At 33.0% G+C, this 17,520-nt stretch overlaps 2 protein-coding genes across 2 annotated transcripts; one reads left to right on the forward strand and one right to left on the reverse strand.

Annotated features, from left to right (window-relative positions):
• Positions 1-1,436: 1,436 nt before the first annotated feature.
• On the forward strand, positions 1,437-8,278 carry LOC129287020 (vacuolar-sorting receptor 7-like). The gene is made up of 13 exons (XM_054923159.1): positions 1,437-1,807; positions 2,321-3,019; positions 3,162-3,250; positions 3,403-3,472; positions 4,084-4,167; positions 4,276-4,352; positions 4,473-4,572; positions 5,505-5,590; positions 5,708-5,771; positions 5,885-6,013; positions 6,871-6,974; positions 7,298-7,402; positions 7,848-8,278. Exons 1-13 carry the CDS (start codon positions 1,489-1,491, stop codon positions 7,920-7,922), a joined length of 2,001 nt encoding a protein of 666 aa, XP_054779134.1. The 5' UTR covers positions 1,437-1,488; the 3' UTR covers positions 7,923-8,278.
• Positions 8,279-9,219: 941 nt separating this feature from the next.
• On the reverse strand, positions 9,220-15,916 carry LOC129286045 (homeobox-leucine zipper protein ROC8-like). Its single transcript, XM_054922087.1, has 11 exons — positions 15,789-15,916; positions 14,275-14,392; positions 14,017-14,196; positions 12,663-13,148; positions 11,611-11,715; positions 11,265-11,468; positions 10,981-11,164; positions 10,625-10,890; positions 9,805-9,897; positions 9,494-9,674; positions 9,220-9,406 (listed from the first exon to the last, which is right to left on the reverse strand). The coding sequence occupies exons 1-11, from the start codon at positions 15,914-15,916 to the stop codon at positions 9,228-9,230; spliced, it is 2,124 nt and encodes a 707-aa protein (XP_054778062.1). The 3' UTR covers positions 9,220-9,227.
• Positions 15,917-17,520: the final 1,604 nt, after the last annotated feature.

A 17,520-nucleotide genomic window follows, 5' to 3' on the forward strand; every position in this document is an offset into this window, starting at 1 on the left:
GTTTTTTTTCACACGGCAAGTAAGAAAAGTAACATCTTTTTGTATTAAATGTTCTGACAAGGTATGTGAGAGACCCTTTCAAAATAATGAGACTAGTTGGGAATAAAGAAAATTTGGGAAGGATCGAAGAGGGCATAATCTAATTCAAGGTTGTGTTTAGAATGATTAAATATTAAACACAACACTTAAATAATGAAAGAAAAGGAATTAAAGAAGTTTTCAAAGAACCCATATTTTTTCTTATATGAAACAGAGCATCAAACTGCATGTTTATTTTGAAATAAATGATGCTATTTTGAAGTAGTGAAGAACAATATGAATGAAGATGCTAAAAGGTTAGTTCGGAGAAGAGAACTTATATGAGAAGAAAATTACAAAGCGTTGGTATGAAGTTTATTATTTGAGAATAAGTGAAGTTATTTTTAAATAAACTATTATTGAGTAGACTATTCCTAAATAAGTTATTTCTGAGTAAGCAATTAAGAGAGAAGTGTCGTGAATAGCTTAGATAGGAAGACGCAATATTTTGAAATAAGGCAAGACTATTTCGAAATAAGCTATTTCCTTGAATATAAATTACGAGATATACATGTGAATAGCTCAGAGTAAAAAATGTATTATTTCAAAATAATGAAGCATCTTTTGAAATAAGCTATTTTTTAATAGCTAACATGAAGCTATTTTGAAATAGTGACTCTAATTTTGAAATAAGGATCATAAGCTGAAATAGTGACACATACTCTTAGAAATTGATTTTTGATTCTAAATTTATTTAAGATTCCTTTTATTCAATATTAAAGGTCTTTAAGGAATTAAAATAAAGTCAAATATTTAATTTTAAAAGAGAACGAATCAAAAAAGAATCAAGTTGCTTGGCTATTTGAAAATAAGCATGCTCATTTTGAAATAAGCATACTTCTATGAGAATAAGGCCAAAAGCCAGAATTTTAAGATAAAGAGTACGAATTTTCTTACAAGCTATTGATATATATTTATTAATCTTGTAAAACACAAGCTTATCTTATTTTGTTATTGTCAAAATCAAGATTTAATATTTATGATCTGAGTTTACATTCTTTCTACGAATTTATTTAAATTCATGAATTTCATAATCTTTGCTTCCATCCTTACATTTTGAGTTATATGAAGATAATACTTTGACTTGACAAGAAACATATTAACATTTTAAATTTGTGTAAAGAAGCTTGTGTTTTCAAACTTTACTAATAGAGTATATGATATATTAGTATACTTTAATTATATATCTTTTTTTTTACACTTTATTTTTTTTTTTTGGTTTCAGTGTTTCAGTTTTTCTCCCTCCAAAAAACTTGTTCTCGGTTTTACCCCTTCCTCACGTCACTGCCTCATTCAAAAGCTCAGTTCCTCTCTCCAAATCAGACCAGAAATCCGAACTTTCTCTCTCTATAAGCTAACTTTCCACCTCTAACTGTCATCAAGTCTTTCTCACTCTTCTCTTCGCCCATAATGGAGAATCGCATTGCGTTTCTCAGAAATTCCACAATCCTTCGCTTTTCGTTTTGGGTATTGTTTCTTATTAGTTCTGTTTCTGCTCGTTTTGTGATCGAGAAGGCCCAAATCACCGTTCTGGGTCCTCAAGAGCTCAAAGCGAAGCACGAGACCGCTGTTTTTGCGAACTCCGGCATTTTCGAATATGGAATGGCCGTTATTCAATATGTGGCTTATCCTGAGAATGGCACTTCAGGGTGCCAACCCTTTGAGGGCTATAATCCCTTCAAGCCTATGCGATATTATCGACCCAGCATTCTTCTCCTTGATGGTGGAGGTATATTCAACTCATCTCCTTCGTTGACTTTCCTCGTTCTTGTTTCTATTTTTTTTTTTTTAATCTATCTTGCTCCAGTCTATATCATCAGCATGATGAAGTCTTTGTCACGTGTCATCTTTAGCTCTGAGTAACTGATTGTTACTGGGTTGAATTGCTGGTTCGCTAGTCGACCAGGTTTCTAAATGAAAGCCTTTCTATTTTCTTTTTCTTTTCCTTTTCGTCCTCATTATATTCCCCCACACTTGGTTTGGAAATAATTTTTGTTAACACTTAGCAGTTCATATGATTTTCTGTCAAACTCTGATTAAGTTCTCCTTTTCATAAAAAGACTCCTCTTTTCAATTTATAAGTAAAAGAAAAAAAAAGCAGAAGAATTGGTGAAAGCAGAAGAGAGTTGCTCAAATGATTAAAAAGTACCTTCAAAACTGTCAAGCTTCTATTTGTGCTGTAATTTTCTGAACCCTGAGATATTTAAGACACACTCTGAGACAAAATTATTTGCACTTGTAGAGTGTCCTTTTTACTTGAAGGTATGGCATGCTCAATTAGCAAGAGCGTCAGCAGTATTAGTGATTGAGCAGAGTGATGAGCTTCTCTTAACTATGGATTTTCCTCCCAAGGAGAGCAAGGAAGTGGATGAGTACAAGGACAAGATTGAAATTCCATCAGCTCTAATAAAAAAACCTCTTGTTGACCGGTTGAAGGAAGCTTTAAAAAACAAAGATGGATATGTTTTAGTCGAAATAAAATGGATAGAATCATTGCCTCAACCTGATAGCAGAGTTCAGTGCGAGTTTTGGACAAACATCAACGACGCATGTGGATATCACTGTGATGAACAGATGAATTTTGTGAAGACTTTTAAGGATGATGCTCAGATTCTTGAGAGGGGTGGTTATACTTTATTCACTCCACACTATACAACAGGGTTTTGTCCAAAGGCTTTTATTGAAAGCGATCAGTGTAAGTCTCAATGCATAAACAATGGGAGATATTGTACACCAGATCCTGAGGTGAATTTTGGAGAGGGCTATGAGGGAAAGGATGTGGTGTTGGAGAATTTGAGGCAGCTCTGTGTCCATAGAGTTGCCAAAGAGAGCAACCGATCGTGGGTCTGGTGGGATTATGTGACTGATTTCCATATCAGTTGCTCTATGAAGGAGAAGAGATACAGTAAAGATTGTGCTGAGGATGTCGTGAAATCATTAGGTCAGTCTTAAGGTGGTGTCTAGAACATGCTTGAAAATTTGATAGAACTCAAATTTTTTCTTTAATAGATTTCCAAGTACTTGTGGAACTTTTGTGCATTAGGTTCTGCTGTTTGTATTAGGTTTAATCCTTTTGACTACAGGTCTGCCTATCGAGAAAATAAAAGAATGTACCGGTGATCCTGAAGCTGATGTGGTGAATGAAATACTAAACACAGAACAAAATCTCCAGGTCATAAATTTTTTGTTTAGTTCTGTATCTTTGCAAAATTCACAAGATAATGAACTATTATCAATCAACAAAGGCTCTCATGACTAATTTTTGCTCAGGCTATGGTGCAACCTAAACAATTTGACTATTTTTTCCTCATTTGTGATATTTAGGTTGGGCAAGGATCTCGTCATGATGTTACCTTCCTGCATACTTTGTTTGTAAACAACGTGCAGTATCAAGGTTTATATTATGCCCATTAAAATATTAGGTTATTTTTGTCCTTAAACTATTTCACGAGAAACACTGGTTTTATTAAACTATTAATTTGAACAATATCTCCCCTCAAGAGTCAAAATTGTTACAATATTGCCTTTGGACTAGCAAACTTTGATGTTAACTGTTAATTCCACATTGACTTTGGGTTCAACATTTTTTTCCTTAAAGTATTCAAGTGGCTTGCCATCTAGATATTCATTAGTAAAAAAAAAAAAAGGTATGTCAATCTATACTAATGATCAACTAATGGTTACTCCTCCATGAATACTTTAGAGGGGAAATGCTTTTTAACCTAAATTCAATACAAAGTTAACGGTCAATATCAATGTCCGCTAGTCCAAAGGCAACATTGCAATGATTTTGATATTTGAGAGGTGACATTACACTAATGAATAATTTAAGAAAACCAATGCTCCTCATGAAATAGCTAAGGTGCAAAAATGTCCTTTAATTCAAATATCATTCTACTTGAATTCTCAAATGTTCTCTCTTGAAACTAACTAGCTTCTACCATTCTTAAACTCTGCAAAGAGATTAATGTTATTGATTAAGGTCTTGGTATGTTATGTGTAAAGGAAAATGGGAGAGAACTGCTGTCCTAAAGGCTATATGTTTTGGATTTGAGGAGACTACTGAGCCTTCAATCTGTTTGAGTGACGGTTTGTGCACCTAAGTTTCATTGTTTAAACTGTGCTATTCAAATGATTCTCCAAGTTCTGAAAATTTACTATCATTATGCTATATTATATTGTATTTGTATTTACCAGATGTCCAGATAAATGAATGCCTTGAATGGAACGGAGGATGCTGGCAGGACATAAATGCTAACATAACTGCTTGCAAGGTACATATAAATAAGCAACCATAATTCTTTCCTTTCTAAAGTTAGTATCATTTATGCAATGTTACTTTACATAAATTGTGGTCTATGAGCGATTGCATATGATTGGCAGCAAACTGATAGCCATATCTGAACTTTTTAACAGGATCTTTCAAGGGAAGACTTTGTCAGTGCCCCACTGTAGATGATATTCCTTATAAAGGCGATGGCTTTACATGTGAAGGTATGCCTTTGTGCGTGTGGTTTCAAGTTATCCACTGAAGATATAGCACGGGGGCATTCTTTTTTTAAACTTACCACCACAATTTGGCTTATTTACAAGCATTCCTATGCATATCATAATTCTATCCAAAAGCCAGACAAACAATTAGTCAAGGGAAAATGACAATTAGGGACCTCATAAGAATATTAATGACAATTACAGACTCTGAATTATTGAAATCTCAATAACAAACAATGATTCTTACTTGCAATAAATTATTTTTTGTTGATTGACTTGAGACTCATAACAAACTTTAGTAAATTCCAAACTAACGCTGCAATAATTAACTATCTTATGTTGATTTCCCATGTCATAGCAAAAAATCAAAAGTTATTGGCTTGTAATTTACAACTAACTCTTGTAAATTGTCAACTAATGTTACAAATAATCTTAAGTATATTTAGTAGATTTTTCAAGTGATGTATCTATATATTAATAGCAAAAACACCATAAGTGATTGGTTTCCTATTTACAATTAATTCTCGTAAATTTTTTACTAATGTTACAAATAATTTTAAGTGTATTTACTGGATTTCTCAAGTGATTTATTTGTATATTGAATATTGATAGTAAAAATCAAGATTCACAACTGACTCACGTAAATTCTCAATTGACGTTACAAATAATCTTAAATATATTTAGTAGATTTTTCAACTGACTATTTGCATTTTTTTAATTGCAAGTAAGGATCACGGTTTATTATTGGGATTTCAACAATTCAGAGTTTGTGATTGTCATTAATGTTCTTATTGGTCCCCAATTGACATTGTCCCGTTAGTCAATGTCTTTTCACATTCAACAGTGAAATGGGATGGCAATTTTTGAACTTATTCACAGTCCTATGCTCATTTCTTGATGTTTCTGAGATAGTTAAACTTTGCCTTCATTGACAGCTTCTGGACCTGCAAGGTGTTTAATCAACAATAATGGAGGTTGTTGGTCAGAAACTAGAAATGGCATTACTTTCTCAGCTTGCACAGTTCAGTATTACTTAATCTGAACCTTCAGTGTTTTATTTTTATGGGAAGATAATTCTTCAACTCTCTTTGACAAGCCTTAAGCGTCAAGGCTTACTAGCTTCTCTTTCTGTATGAAGGAATCCATAGACATCGGCTGTGAATGCCCAGTTGGCTTTTCTGGGGACGGATTTAAATGTGAAGGTAATTTTTTTGTTTCCATTATGTCAGTTCAAGGCAATCTCTAATCTTCTTCCAATGATCAATTTCAAAGACATCTCACATGAGAGTCTGAAGCTTCTTCTGATCTGATGCAGATGTTGATGAATGTAAGGAACATAATGTTTGTCGCTGTGATGGCTGCACCTGTGAGAACACCTGGGGTAGTTATGGATGCAGTTGCAAGGGAAACCTTCTGTATACAAGGGAGCAAAATCTTTGTATTGGTAAGATTATGAAGTCAAAGTTTAGAAAATTCTTGTATACAAGGGAGCATTGTCTGAATAGCATCCCATGAAATTGAGAAATGATCATTATAAAAAGGTCTCTGCGTATCCCATTTCTTTTCCCAAATAATTTTTGACTTCATTTATTACTAATTTAGTTAGTGATCAGTTCCGACTTATCTCTGTTTATGCCGTCACTTTTTTTTAAAGGTTCTGTACTGTCACTTTGATACACTTAAAGAAATAAAACTATACTATAAGATAGTATTTGGATTGACGGATTTAAATTTAAATTTTAGATTTAAAATCTCACATTTAAAATCTTTTTTTTTTAGATAGTGTAAAAATTTTTAAGATTGGAAGTGACAATCTTGCCTTTATTCTTCAATTGGTGAGAAATGAGAATAAAAAATGAGAGGAGTGGTGAGACTAACAAAGGCACCGATAGTGAAAATGTGAAAAAAATGAGAAGGTTAAAGTAGGTGAAATTTCAAATAACTAAAATTTAGAGGGAATTTAAAATTATAAAGAAGTTGTAATAAAATATGGTTTTGGATCCAAATCTAAAGATTTTTATGCAGCCACATGGAGGATTTAGTTTAAATCCAAATCCAACTCCAAATTCCTGTATATCCAAATGCACCATAAGCATTTTTTGCTTTTTATAAGCTTATAATTGAACTAAACTTCTGCAATATGAGTATTTATTTTCACCGGTGATCATTTATTTAATGTCTAGTGAAATGAACTTGCATCATTCTACTCATAAATACACGTAGCATCTTGCTGCGTCCTTGATTTTACAGAGTGCCTTGATATCTAGACTGATCCATCAGAATTTTGAATTACCTTTGCAGAAAAAAGTGGATCAATATCTGGCCAGTTCCTTGTCTCTGTGTTCATGACAGTTATTTTAGGAGCTGGCATTGCTGGTTACATATTCTACAAATACAGGTTCCGGGTAAGTAAAACCTCATTTAATTTAAAACTAAAAAGTTTATTATGTTGTTAAGTGAAAGCTGATGAATAATTTTATCATAATCTCCCTAGCCTTCACATATAAAACCCCATAAGGCCTAAAGTGTGAACACTAGACAAAGCTCAAGCTACCGTTAAGTTCTGTTAAAACTTAATTTTTATTATGAGGATGCACTACTTAAAATAAAAAAAAAAAAGGGCTGTATGAGAGGACCACTTGATTATAATGAGTAATGACTCTAGTTAAAATAAACTGCTGTAAAGAATTTAACTATAATTATAACATCCTTGATGTTATTTTCATAGTCTTACGTGGACTCCAAGATCATGTGTGACAAAGCAAGCAATTTGACTAGTATAACAATGAAGTTCGACCTGAAGCTCAACCTTTACGACAGAGCTCAGTATAAGGTATATATGTTCATCTCTTTGCTTGACAAATCCCAAGGAATAATTTAAGAATGTATAGTAGTAGCGAAGAATCAAATACTCTTCATTCTTACCCTACAAATAATTTAAGGTTTGCTTCTTTAAGATTGTGATAGAACCCAAGTAGAACAATAGATATCCAACACTGAGTTTATATTAAGCATTAGAGCTAAAGGAGCCAGCTGAATGGATGAATCCATTTGAGAAATGGACTTAGAAAATACGTCAATTCTCAAATATTCATGTTTTTGTTTGGATTTTGTCATAGTATTTTGATAGGTTTTATAATGAATTAATTTAGGAAAATAAAGAAGATTGCTTATATCTGTCTGAAGATAATAATATGTAAAAATACGTGGTTTTTATGTTCAATTTAACTGAATTTGGGTAGATTTACACTTATGTGAATTATAAACTTGGTTTGCAGGGATCAAATTTGGAAGAAGGTACGTCGAGCAAGAGTATCTTAGAAAATAAGGAAGAAACTTGTAGTGCAAACTAATAAAAAGAAGAAGAAAAGAAGATCGTGGTTAAAATTCTGGAGTTGAAGTCATGATTTGGACAAGGAACCCTAGAAACTTGAGGATTTCTTTATAAATAGCAACAAAAGGACTTCCTTAGTAGAATTTGTGTGAAGGGTTGTGACAGGCATTTTGGAACCATATTTGGCTTTCTACACCATTTTTCTCCTTTTTTCCCTCTTGTATTTGAATTCGGTGAGTTGTACAAGTAACATTTGTATGTTGTGCTTTTAGCTACGTGTGGCTAATTTTTCTTTTTCTAGGATTAGCTTGAACTCATTCATGAGTATTCGGTATTTCACTTCTCTTTCTTTATGCTATACATATATGTGCATGCGCTCGCGCTTTCAAGTAACTGTTTTTCTTGCTTTCATGTTTATAGTCTGACCAAGTGTGATGAATGCATGTGTGGAAATTCTATTGAGATCTAGAAATAAGAGATTTAGGATAGACATGCGAGTGATTTGTACTGAGGGATTGTATTGCATGCATTGTGCAATTTGTTGGTTAGGACAGAAATGTACAACCTAGCTCTTCATAGCCGATAAGGTTTGTGCATCTGACTGCACCATAGTTGAGACTTATAGATATGTATATATCTATATATAATTTTATACACTTAATATATTTTTATCTAATTCTATCAAAACAAGTAAATTTAATATGTTAATAATATTAATAAAAAATTTATTATAGAATAAAAAATCTATAAAAATTTGTCTTAATTTAATTAAAAATTAACAAGTATGTTAAGCATATAAGGTTTTTCTTTCTTTTATGTACAAGGTTTGAAATCTTTACCTTGCTTAAATGGCTGAATATTGATCACATACTTTTGTTTTATTTTTAAAAGAGATTCATCTTTTAAAAATAAATGAATAGTTTATATTATAAATATACATCTCACACATCCCAATTTTTCAACAAAATTCAAAAAAGATGTGATGTTTTAATTCCAAAAGAATCCTATGCAGATTTTAGCAAGACAGTGTTAACAAATTTACTAAAAAAAAAAGTTTATGCTGGATTTGAAGAGCATAGATAAGAAATCTGTATAATTTTAATGTGAAATAAATTTAAAATCGAGAAAATTAATTAAACTTATTCAAATTGAAAAGCATTATTGACATTGAGATCACAAAATCCCTCAGCTTACTAAAAAAGAAAAAAAAGGGGAGGGGGACATCATCAAGGTGATACATCCTTCTTCAGACTCAACATATTACTCATCCTAACTAGCCTTTGAGCATATATATATATATGTGTATCGCCAGAGGCTCAACTAATTAATCCAGACCAGCACAGTTCAAGCCATCCTTAATCTTCTCTACAGTGGAGCTGAGGAGTGAGTTGATGGTGGCCACAGTTTCAACGCTCAATTGCCTCATCGCCGAGTTGCTGCAAACCAGTACCTGGAAAGCCACCGTCAGAAGACTTCCTCCTGACGATGATGATGAACTGGTGGCTTCATTATTATTATTATTATTATTTGAGCTTGAGCAGCTGCTACCTTCTCCGGCCAACAATGCGCCTGGATGATGACCCCGACCACCGTCGCCGGAGATCATGAAGCCTGACGGAAGGATCGGCACCAGCGAAGTGTTGGTTCCCCTCACACACAGGTTGATCAGTGGCATGTCGATCGGAGCATACACGAGCATTGATCCCAAGGCATCAGTGCAAGTTTCTTGAAGAATCAACATTTCCTTCTCATCGGGGATGATGGGCTGCTCCTCCACACCCATGCATCAACAATTTATTACATTAATTTGATTGAAATCAATTGTATCTGTATTGTATTCATAACTAATGAGAGCACATATTTTGATAAGAGATGGTAAAGGTAATAGGTACATAACATACCCGGATGATTTTGATACAGTTTCCAGGATGAGTTCCATTGGAGATGCGTGCGATTTCATCATGCTCTGGATTTTCGTTGGACAGAACGTCCCACTGACCAAGACATACCATCTAATTATATATACATTGTTGGGAATCGTGTAGAAGATAAGCGGAATTTAAAACATAAAACAATTGAAGATTATACAAATAAAAAATAATAACAAAAAATGACATATAAAATTTAATATCGAAAAACCTCCAATAATATAATATACTACAAAAAATTTTATAGACAATGAGTGAGAAATTTTATTATAAAAATCCCAAACGAAGAAATGGCAATTAGTGTTGGGAAGCATGCAAAAGATAAGCAAATTTTAAAATATTAAATAATTGAAAATTATAAAAAAATGAGAGAAAATAATTTTTAAAAAAATGACACATCAAATTTAATGTAAGAGAACCTTTAATATAAAGGACAACAAAAGATTTACAGACAAGTGATAGAAGCTAATTTTATAATGTGGGAAGCGTGTAAAAGATAAAAGGAATTAAAAAAGATCAAACAATTAAAAATTACAGAGAAGTGAGAAAATATAATAAAGGATGACACGTTAAATTTGCTGGGGAAAGCTAAAAAACACTAACCGGCAAATAAGCAAGAAATTCTATTGTAAAAATCTGATGTGGTGCCACACCAGCTCAATTCTACCCACATTTAGACATTTTAACATGTATTAGTGAGTATGAATATGAGTTAATAACTGGGTAACGAGTAAGACCAGCTTTACAAAGAGCTAGCAAGAGAGGGCTAATTAATTAAGGATGTGAGACGAACCTGATAACGTCTTCTGGCATCTGTGAAGAAGTCAAACACAGTCTGATGCAGAACCGGAAGCCAGAGAGAGGTACAAGCAGTGACCACCATGCCATCAGGCTGACCCGCTTCTGTGTTCCTCCGAACTGAAACCCTAATCCCACTGTTTCTTGCCTCACATAAATGAGGGAACTCCTTCCCTGACATGTTCAGAACTTCACTGAAGTCCCTCACCATCCGATTCGCAAGCTCCATTATACTCCTCCTCCCATCTCCGGAACTGATCACTGCACCATAATATCAGACGACTTTTAGGGTTCATATATATACATGGCGAAATGAAGAAAGAACTGAAGAAGATGATAATGACTGGTGACCTTCTCGAGCTTCCTCGACTGGTGTGTATTCATCCAAGGCAAATACAAGTCGCTCACACATTCTTTGAAGTGTTACCACCCATCTTTCTGCTCCATAAGCAAGATAATTGCCTGAAACAAGCTCTCTGTACAGCCTGTGTGTATGGGTTTTATCATCCACTTCCACATGCTCAATCCATGTAACCTATCAGAAGGCGGCCATGTATCGATCATGAATAATATTACTGTGCGTTATCATATACAGTAACGCATGTGTTTGATTATAATTACTTCGTACGACTAACCTGGGAGAACCCATTGGGTATCTCTTGAATCACGCAACCAGAAGGGAACTTCCAAGTACGAGAGATAGGAATGTTGTCTCTTAAGGAATCGAATGACACGTCAGCTATTGCCCACACACCTACATCAACTTGTCGACAGTGACGAATGAAGCAGAACTCACGAGGAGGAACCAACGGTGAAAGAGTGTGCATCTCTTCATACATCTGCAGCCAAAAACCAAAAAGAAAACAAAAACAAAAAACAAAAAACAAAACAAAACAGGAGTTTCGAACCTGTCATTAGACTGAAATAATCCAATAGCTATATAGCAAGAAACTTAACCCACACACACACACACACACATACCAGCTGCAAAGCTCCAGATCGGTTTGCTGATGATGATCCAACATCAAGCACTTCAAGTATTTCAGCTTTTCTAACAATTGTCGGGAAAAGATTGGCCCACTTGACCTAGAAATTTTAATCTGTTAATGATATATTTGCTGTTACGAAGATTAAAAATCAGGGAAAACAGAATAATAGCTCCCAATACTTTGATCGGAAAATGTTAATAAAATTCTTTTGAATTATATAAATGACATCTTGACCTCTTGAAATGCCATCATTCTCCTAAAGTCTTTAAAGACATTTTTGTCATTAAGAAATTAACGTAAATGACCAAATTACTTTTAATTCAAACTTACAAATTGCTATTAAATTTTTATGATTTTAAAAAGAAAAGTTGTGAGTGTTAGAACAAAACTTGTGAATGACAATTGATATTTGAATTAAGGATAGTTTGGCCATTTATATTAATTCATTAATGAAAAAAAAGTTTTTAAAAATTTCAAAAAAATTATGACATTTACATAATTTAAAGGGATTTTATTATCATTTTTCCTACTTTAATTGCATTTTGTTATTTTCGGTCCTTTTAGTTTGATTAATTTACAATGTTAATTCCTATGGTTCTAAAACTGCACACATAAAGACCATGAGCTATATTGACAAAGATAATTTTGATGAAACTTTGTTAATCCATTTGCTAATATATGGTAAAAATATGTTGATGAAAAATTGATCGAGCATGATTAAAAATTAAAGGTTTCTTTTATATATATTTGGCTTAAACAGAATGTGGAAGACAAAGATGAGATTAAATACATGTTAGCACAGTTAACTACATATCAGAAAAATTGACTTTATTAGTACTAACTCATGATTTTTATGTGCATTTTTAAAATTATAGGGATTAACATTATAGGCAAATCAAACTAAAAGGACTAAGAACAATGAAATAAAACTGTACATAGGAATTAAAAGCAAAATGTAGTCAAAGTACTAAGCCAAATATATTGTTATATATATTATCCCCAATTAAACAATTATATATAAATGAAGGTGTTTAAAGTACTGACCGGATCTAGGAACATGTCAACCAATTGCATGCTATTCATCCAAACCATTCGTGAATCTTTGGTTGCTTCTGCACGAGTACTGGAAGATCTGAAGTGATTAGCCCTAGGAGATAGCTTTTCATAGCTGTCACGGTGAAGAACGAATTGGCCACCACCAATCTCAGTCTTGATCCATAAGGGTTCCTCAATACGCACCAGCTTGAGTAATTCATCAATGGCGTTATTAGCAGCCACTAACATGAGATCCTTTTCCACGTCTGTGACTTCTCCCATTAAGGATGGCAACATGTTCTCATCTGAAACTGTGATGGCAGAACCCAAGTCCATATCAAGACTTATAGGACTTCCAGTACTTCCTTGGTTCAGGGAATTTCCAGGTGACGATGACGGCGGAGATCCGGCTGAGGAAGGATCATCAGCAGAAGAATCCAGTTCTGATATTGGCCTGCCAATGCACCTTGCAAGAATGTTTGATACTCTCTCATACTAAAAAAACAATATTTCATCGTTTAGCCTTTTGTTAGAAAAATAATTAAAAGGAATGGTGAAAGGACTCGCATAGATCAAAAGACTTTAAGTATAAGAATAAGACTATAGGTTTGTAAAAGAGAATATCAATAATTAACCTGGGTTAAATTTGGAGTCTATAATACCTCCACCTTATCATTAGCTTCTAGCTCGATAAAATGAGACCTTTTAGTATTTTTTTTTTTTAATATGGCTATCTGATTGAATCAACTTTAAGTATTATCATATTTTTTTCTTTTGTTGGCACTAAGAATCCAATTAAATGTAGCTTTCAAAATGATATTTTTTGCATTCACAAGAACTTGCTTGAGTCTTCATATTAAATGGCTATAGCCCTTTTCACTAGAATTAACACTTGTTGATGAGATCTTGCAATCATAAAACAGTGCAACTTTATGATTTTTATAATTTTGAAAATATACATAAAATTAAATTGGGTTGTTTTGATTTTTTTTCTTTTAAAGTTAAATAATAAAAAATCATAGTTTGGGAATCCAAGTCAACCATTAAACCAATGCTTTGACTGGTTTAATAAAATAATTTGTTTATGACTGGTTTGATCATGATTTTACTACAATTTTAATCAATAATTCTTAAATCAATGCCTTGACTAGTGAACAATCTAAGTTTCAAAACCTTTGAAAAAAACATATAATTATATCATTTGTTGACTTTGAAATAACAAAATATCTCGTTCTACTTAGAAGCAAAGAAAAATTTGAAAAAAAAATTATAAAAGGTAGGGTATTATTACAACCAAAGAAAGAAAGAAAGAGTTTGTGCATTAGAGACCTCAAACCCTATTAAATTAAAGAATAAAACAAACCTCTTGTTTGAGTTGGGCATTCTCTTGGTGCAGGCGGTCAAGGTGTTGCTCCCCACAGGGTGGACCCCCACAGGACGGACAGATCAAGTTCTTGAGTGCCTCTCTGAATGCTATATTCTCACATTGCATCCTCTCATTTTCGGCTCGAAGCATGGCGTTATCTTGTCGCTCATGTTGAGTCTAATCATCATTGTTATTGCAAGGATTAAATTAAGAGAATTTAATTATTCTTGAATGAAGCATTCCAGAAGAGAGCACCTTTGTTTGAGTCCGCTTATTCTGAAACCAAAACTTGATTTGTTTAGGATCAAGCCCGAGCTCCCTGCCTAGTTGGCGTCGTTGGTTTTCATCTGGGTGTGGGCACTCCTTGAAAAATCTTCATTTTTAACCATAACATTAGTTCCATTGAATAAGTATCAAATACAACACAAGAATATATACAAACATAATATCAAGCATGTCCATGATAAACCAAGCTTAATTAGTGGTATTGGGTTTTTCAAGTTTTTGGCATGGAGTTTTGCATTCAACACTTTTATAGTGAGAGACATCTATAGCCCTTGTGTAGTCTTTTTTGGTTCGATTCAGATTAGTCGGATCGTGTAATGTGACTTTTGGATATCAAGTGGTTTGTGTAAGGAAAAAAAATGTCACAAAGAATGTCAAATTATTTATATATACCATATCTTAATGGTTGAAAGGAATATTAGATAGAAAAGGAACCAATTATTTCCAATTTGAGGCATCTAATGCTTCTTGGAACATCTCACATTCTTAATTTTTTTCTTATTTCTTTTAATCATTAGTTTATATCCCTATAGATATGTTCGCAAGTTATCAATCGAATTAGTCTGGGCAAAGATCTTGGATACTAGAATGAAAGCACAGAGAGAGATTATTATATATTGTCATTATGAAAAACTGTAATTTTTTATTTTTTTTATGATTTTGTAAATGAAAAAATAAATAAATATAATTTTATGGTCGTTTTTTCTTTGAAAATTATTCAAAAAATATATATCATCATTACCTGGAAAATACGATGATACCTCCCATTTTATCAATGACTTAATCCTCGAAATAAACCAAAAAAAAAAAAAAACTAGGAAGGAGCATTATAAGGGATAATAGAGGGTCATACACAAGAGAAAGCAAATATGGTTTAATGGATAGGTAGATCTCCGTGTGGCCTTTCGATCATCTCACAATTAAAAAAATTAAAAATCAAGTCATTTTATTTATTTATTTATGGAACTCCAACTAATCTAATTTCGATCGAGCCAAATCGAGCCTCAAAACTAGTGAACATCTCTCCAAAGTATGTTTTTGGCATCTACATAGACTCGGATTTGGGAATTTGTATTTAAGCAGCCATAAAACCCTTCCTTCATAACCAACACGTGTTTTCGTTAAAATCATAACAATCATTTTAATAAAGAAGAGAGATTTAAAGAAGAAGAAGAAGAAGAAGAAAAGCAAAACCCCATTTCATGACATGGACTTGAGCAAAGAGAAAAGGGAAGTGAAATGAGGTTGGAACTAAAAGCCAAGTAGAGGTTTTGGCTTGAACTATTGTTCTCAAAGTCTTCATTTCTGCTTTAATTTGTGGTAGATCCAATACAAGGTGATAATCGATCCCTTTGAAATCTTTCAAAACCACAAGTCAAAATTATTTGTGGAGAGCAATCAAAATGAAAACAGATTCAAAGCACCCAAAAGAATTGAAACGATATGAAACGAGAAAGAAAGAATTAATTAATTAATAATCTTACGCTTCGAGTTGTGTTATTTGATAAGGAGTGTGACGATGGTAGATCTTTCTTCCCTTATTGCCATGGCCACCAGGATTGTTAGGGCCACTATCACCCCAATTCCCAGCACCTCCAATTGAAAAATTCATCATTTCAATATCTCACTCTAAATCTTTCTCTCCTCTCTCTCTACCTTTCCCTCTCTTCTGAGATCTGTGGATTCTAGAGGTAGATATGTATGTATTTATATATACACGCACACACTCAAGAGAACAAACTAGTAAAGCAAGCCCTTCAAGGTATCAAAATCCACTGGTCAATGCCATAAAAAGTAAAAACTAAGTAAAGGGAAAGTGAAAAGGAAGAAAAAGAAGAAATCACATCACATTAATATTCTGAACTTGGATTTCATCATATTTGGATATTATTGGGTTGTTTCGAAGGGTAATTTTGGAATTATGACTTTTTTTCCTCTCCTTATGCACACAATAAATCAGTGCCTAATTCAAACAATGGGAAATTAGTGAAAAAAAGACAAGATTGATTAATTACAAGGAGAGGTGAGGTATGGCGTGAAAGGAGGATGCCATAATTGAGATGTAGTGATATGATTAAGTTCACAATGTAATTGAATAATGTCATCTACGACTACCATCCATATAAGATTCCAAATATGCAAAACCGAAAAGAGAAAAGAAACAAAGAAAAATCAGTACATGGAGAGAGAAAAAGGGGTAAATGGATGCAGAAAAAAGGAGGATATATATTGGGTTTAGACTCTATATATATATATATATATATGTATGTATGTATATATAAATAACCATACACGAAAGACCATTGTAAATGAAAATTGAACCGTTTGAGGTAGTCATTTCTATATATGTAACTTTAAGCTTTTGAGAAGTAAAAAGAAAAAAAGAAAAGAAAAGAGGCAGTGGGCTTTTAAATTGAATTACTGGAGTCTGGGGTTATACTTTGGTGGGAATTATCGAGGGACAAAAAAGCCGGGTCAAAGCATTCGATGCCACGTTAGATAACCGAAGATTGATTTTTTTTTTTTTTGCCATTTTATGATTTACCTAAAAAGTCAAAGATATAGAGACCAGAGTCCGGTGCATGTATTACGTCTAACCAGGATGAATCTCGACTCTCGAGATATGTCTATATGCCTAATTTATGTGCGCATTATAAAATTCAGATTAGATTGTTTCAGTTAGGATTTCTTTTATTGAGATTTAATTCTTTTTAAGAACAACATATAAAAAAATAATTGTTAATTTTACTTTCAAATTTTATGGGTAAATAATGCTATAAATTAAAATAATAAATCAATTTTATACTATCCATAATTTAATGAAGCGTCAGGGGCAGCTATTTCTATCTAATTTTAAGAGAAGCGAAGAATAGAAAAGGGTATTTTAGATTTTAGGTGGAATTACTATGATTGTTTGTAAAGAATAAAGTGAGGTTATAGAATTTGGGATTCACTTTGGAGGGGATAATCAGAGGAAGGAAACAAGAGGAGGAAATCGGTCAAAGTTTTCGATGCCCAGTTGGATAACCGAATATTAACAAGATTTTTGTCGTTTTATGATTTACATAAAAAGTCAAAGATGCAGAGACTGGGGCCCTGTTATGTATTAATCTGACGAGGATGAATCTCGAACCCCGAGATATACCTAGTTTTTGTTAATGTTATAAAATTTAAATTAGATTGTTTGAGTTTCGATTTTTTTTTTACTGAATTTTA

This window comes from Prosopis cineraria, unplaced genomic scaffold, assembly GCF_029017545.1.
Source record: "Prosopis cineraria cultivar Desert tree isolate PC_DT_omini unplaced genomic scaffold, ASM2901754v1 PC11, whole genome shotgun sequence".
NCBI classification, from domain to species: Eukaryota; Viridiplantae; Streptophyta; class Magnoliopsida; order Fabales; family Fabaceae; genus Prosopis; species Prosopis cineraria.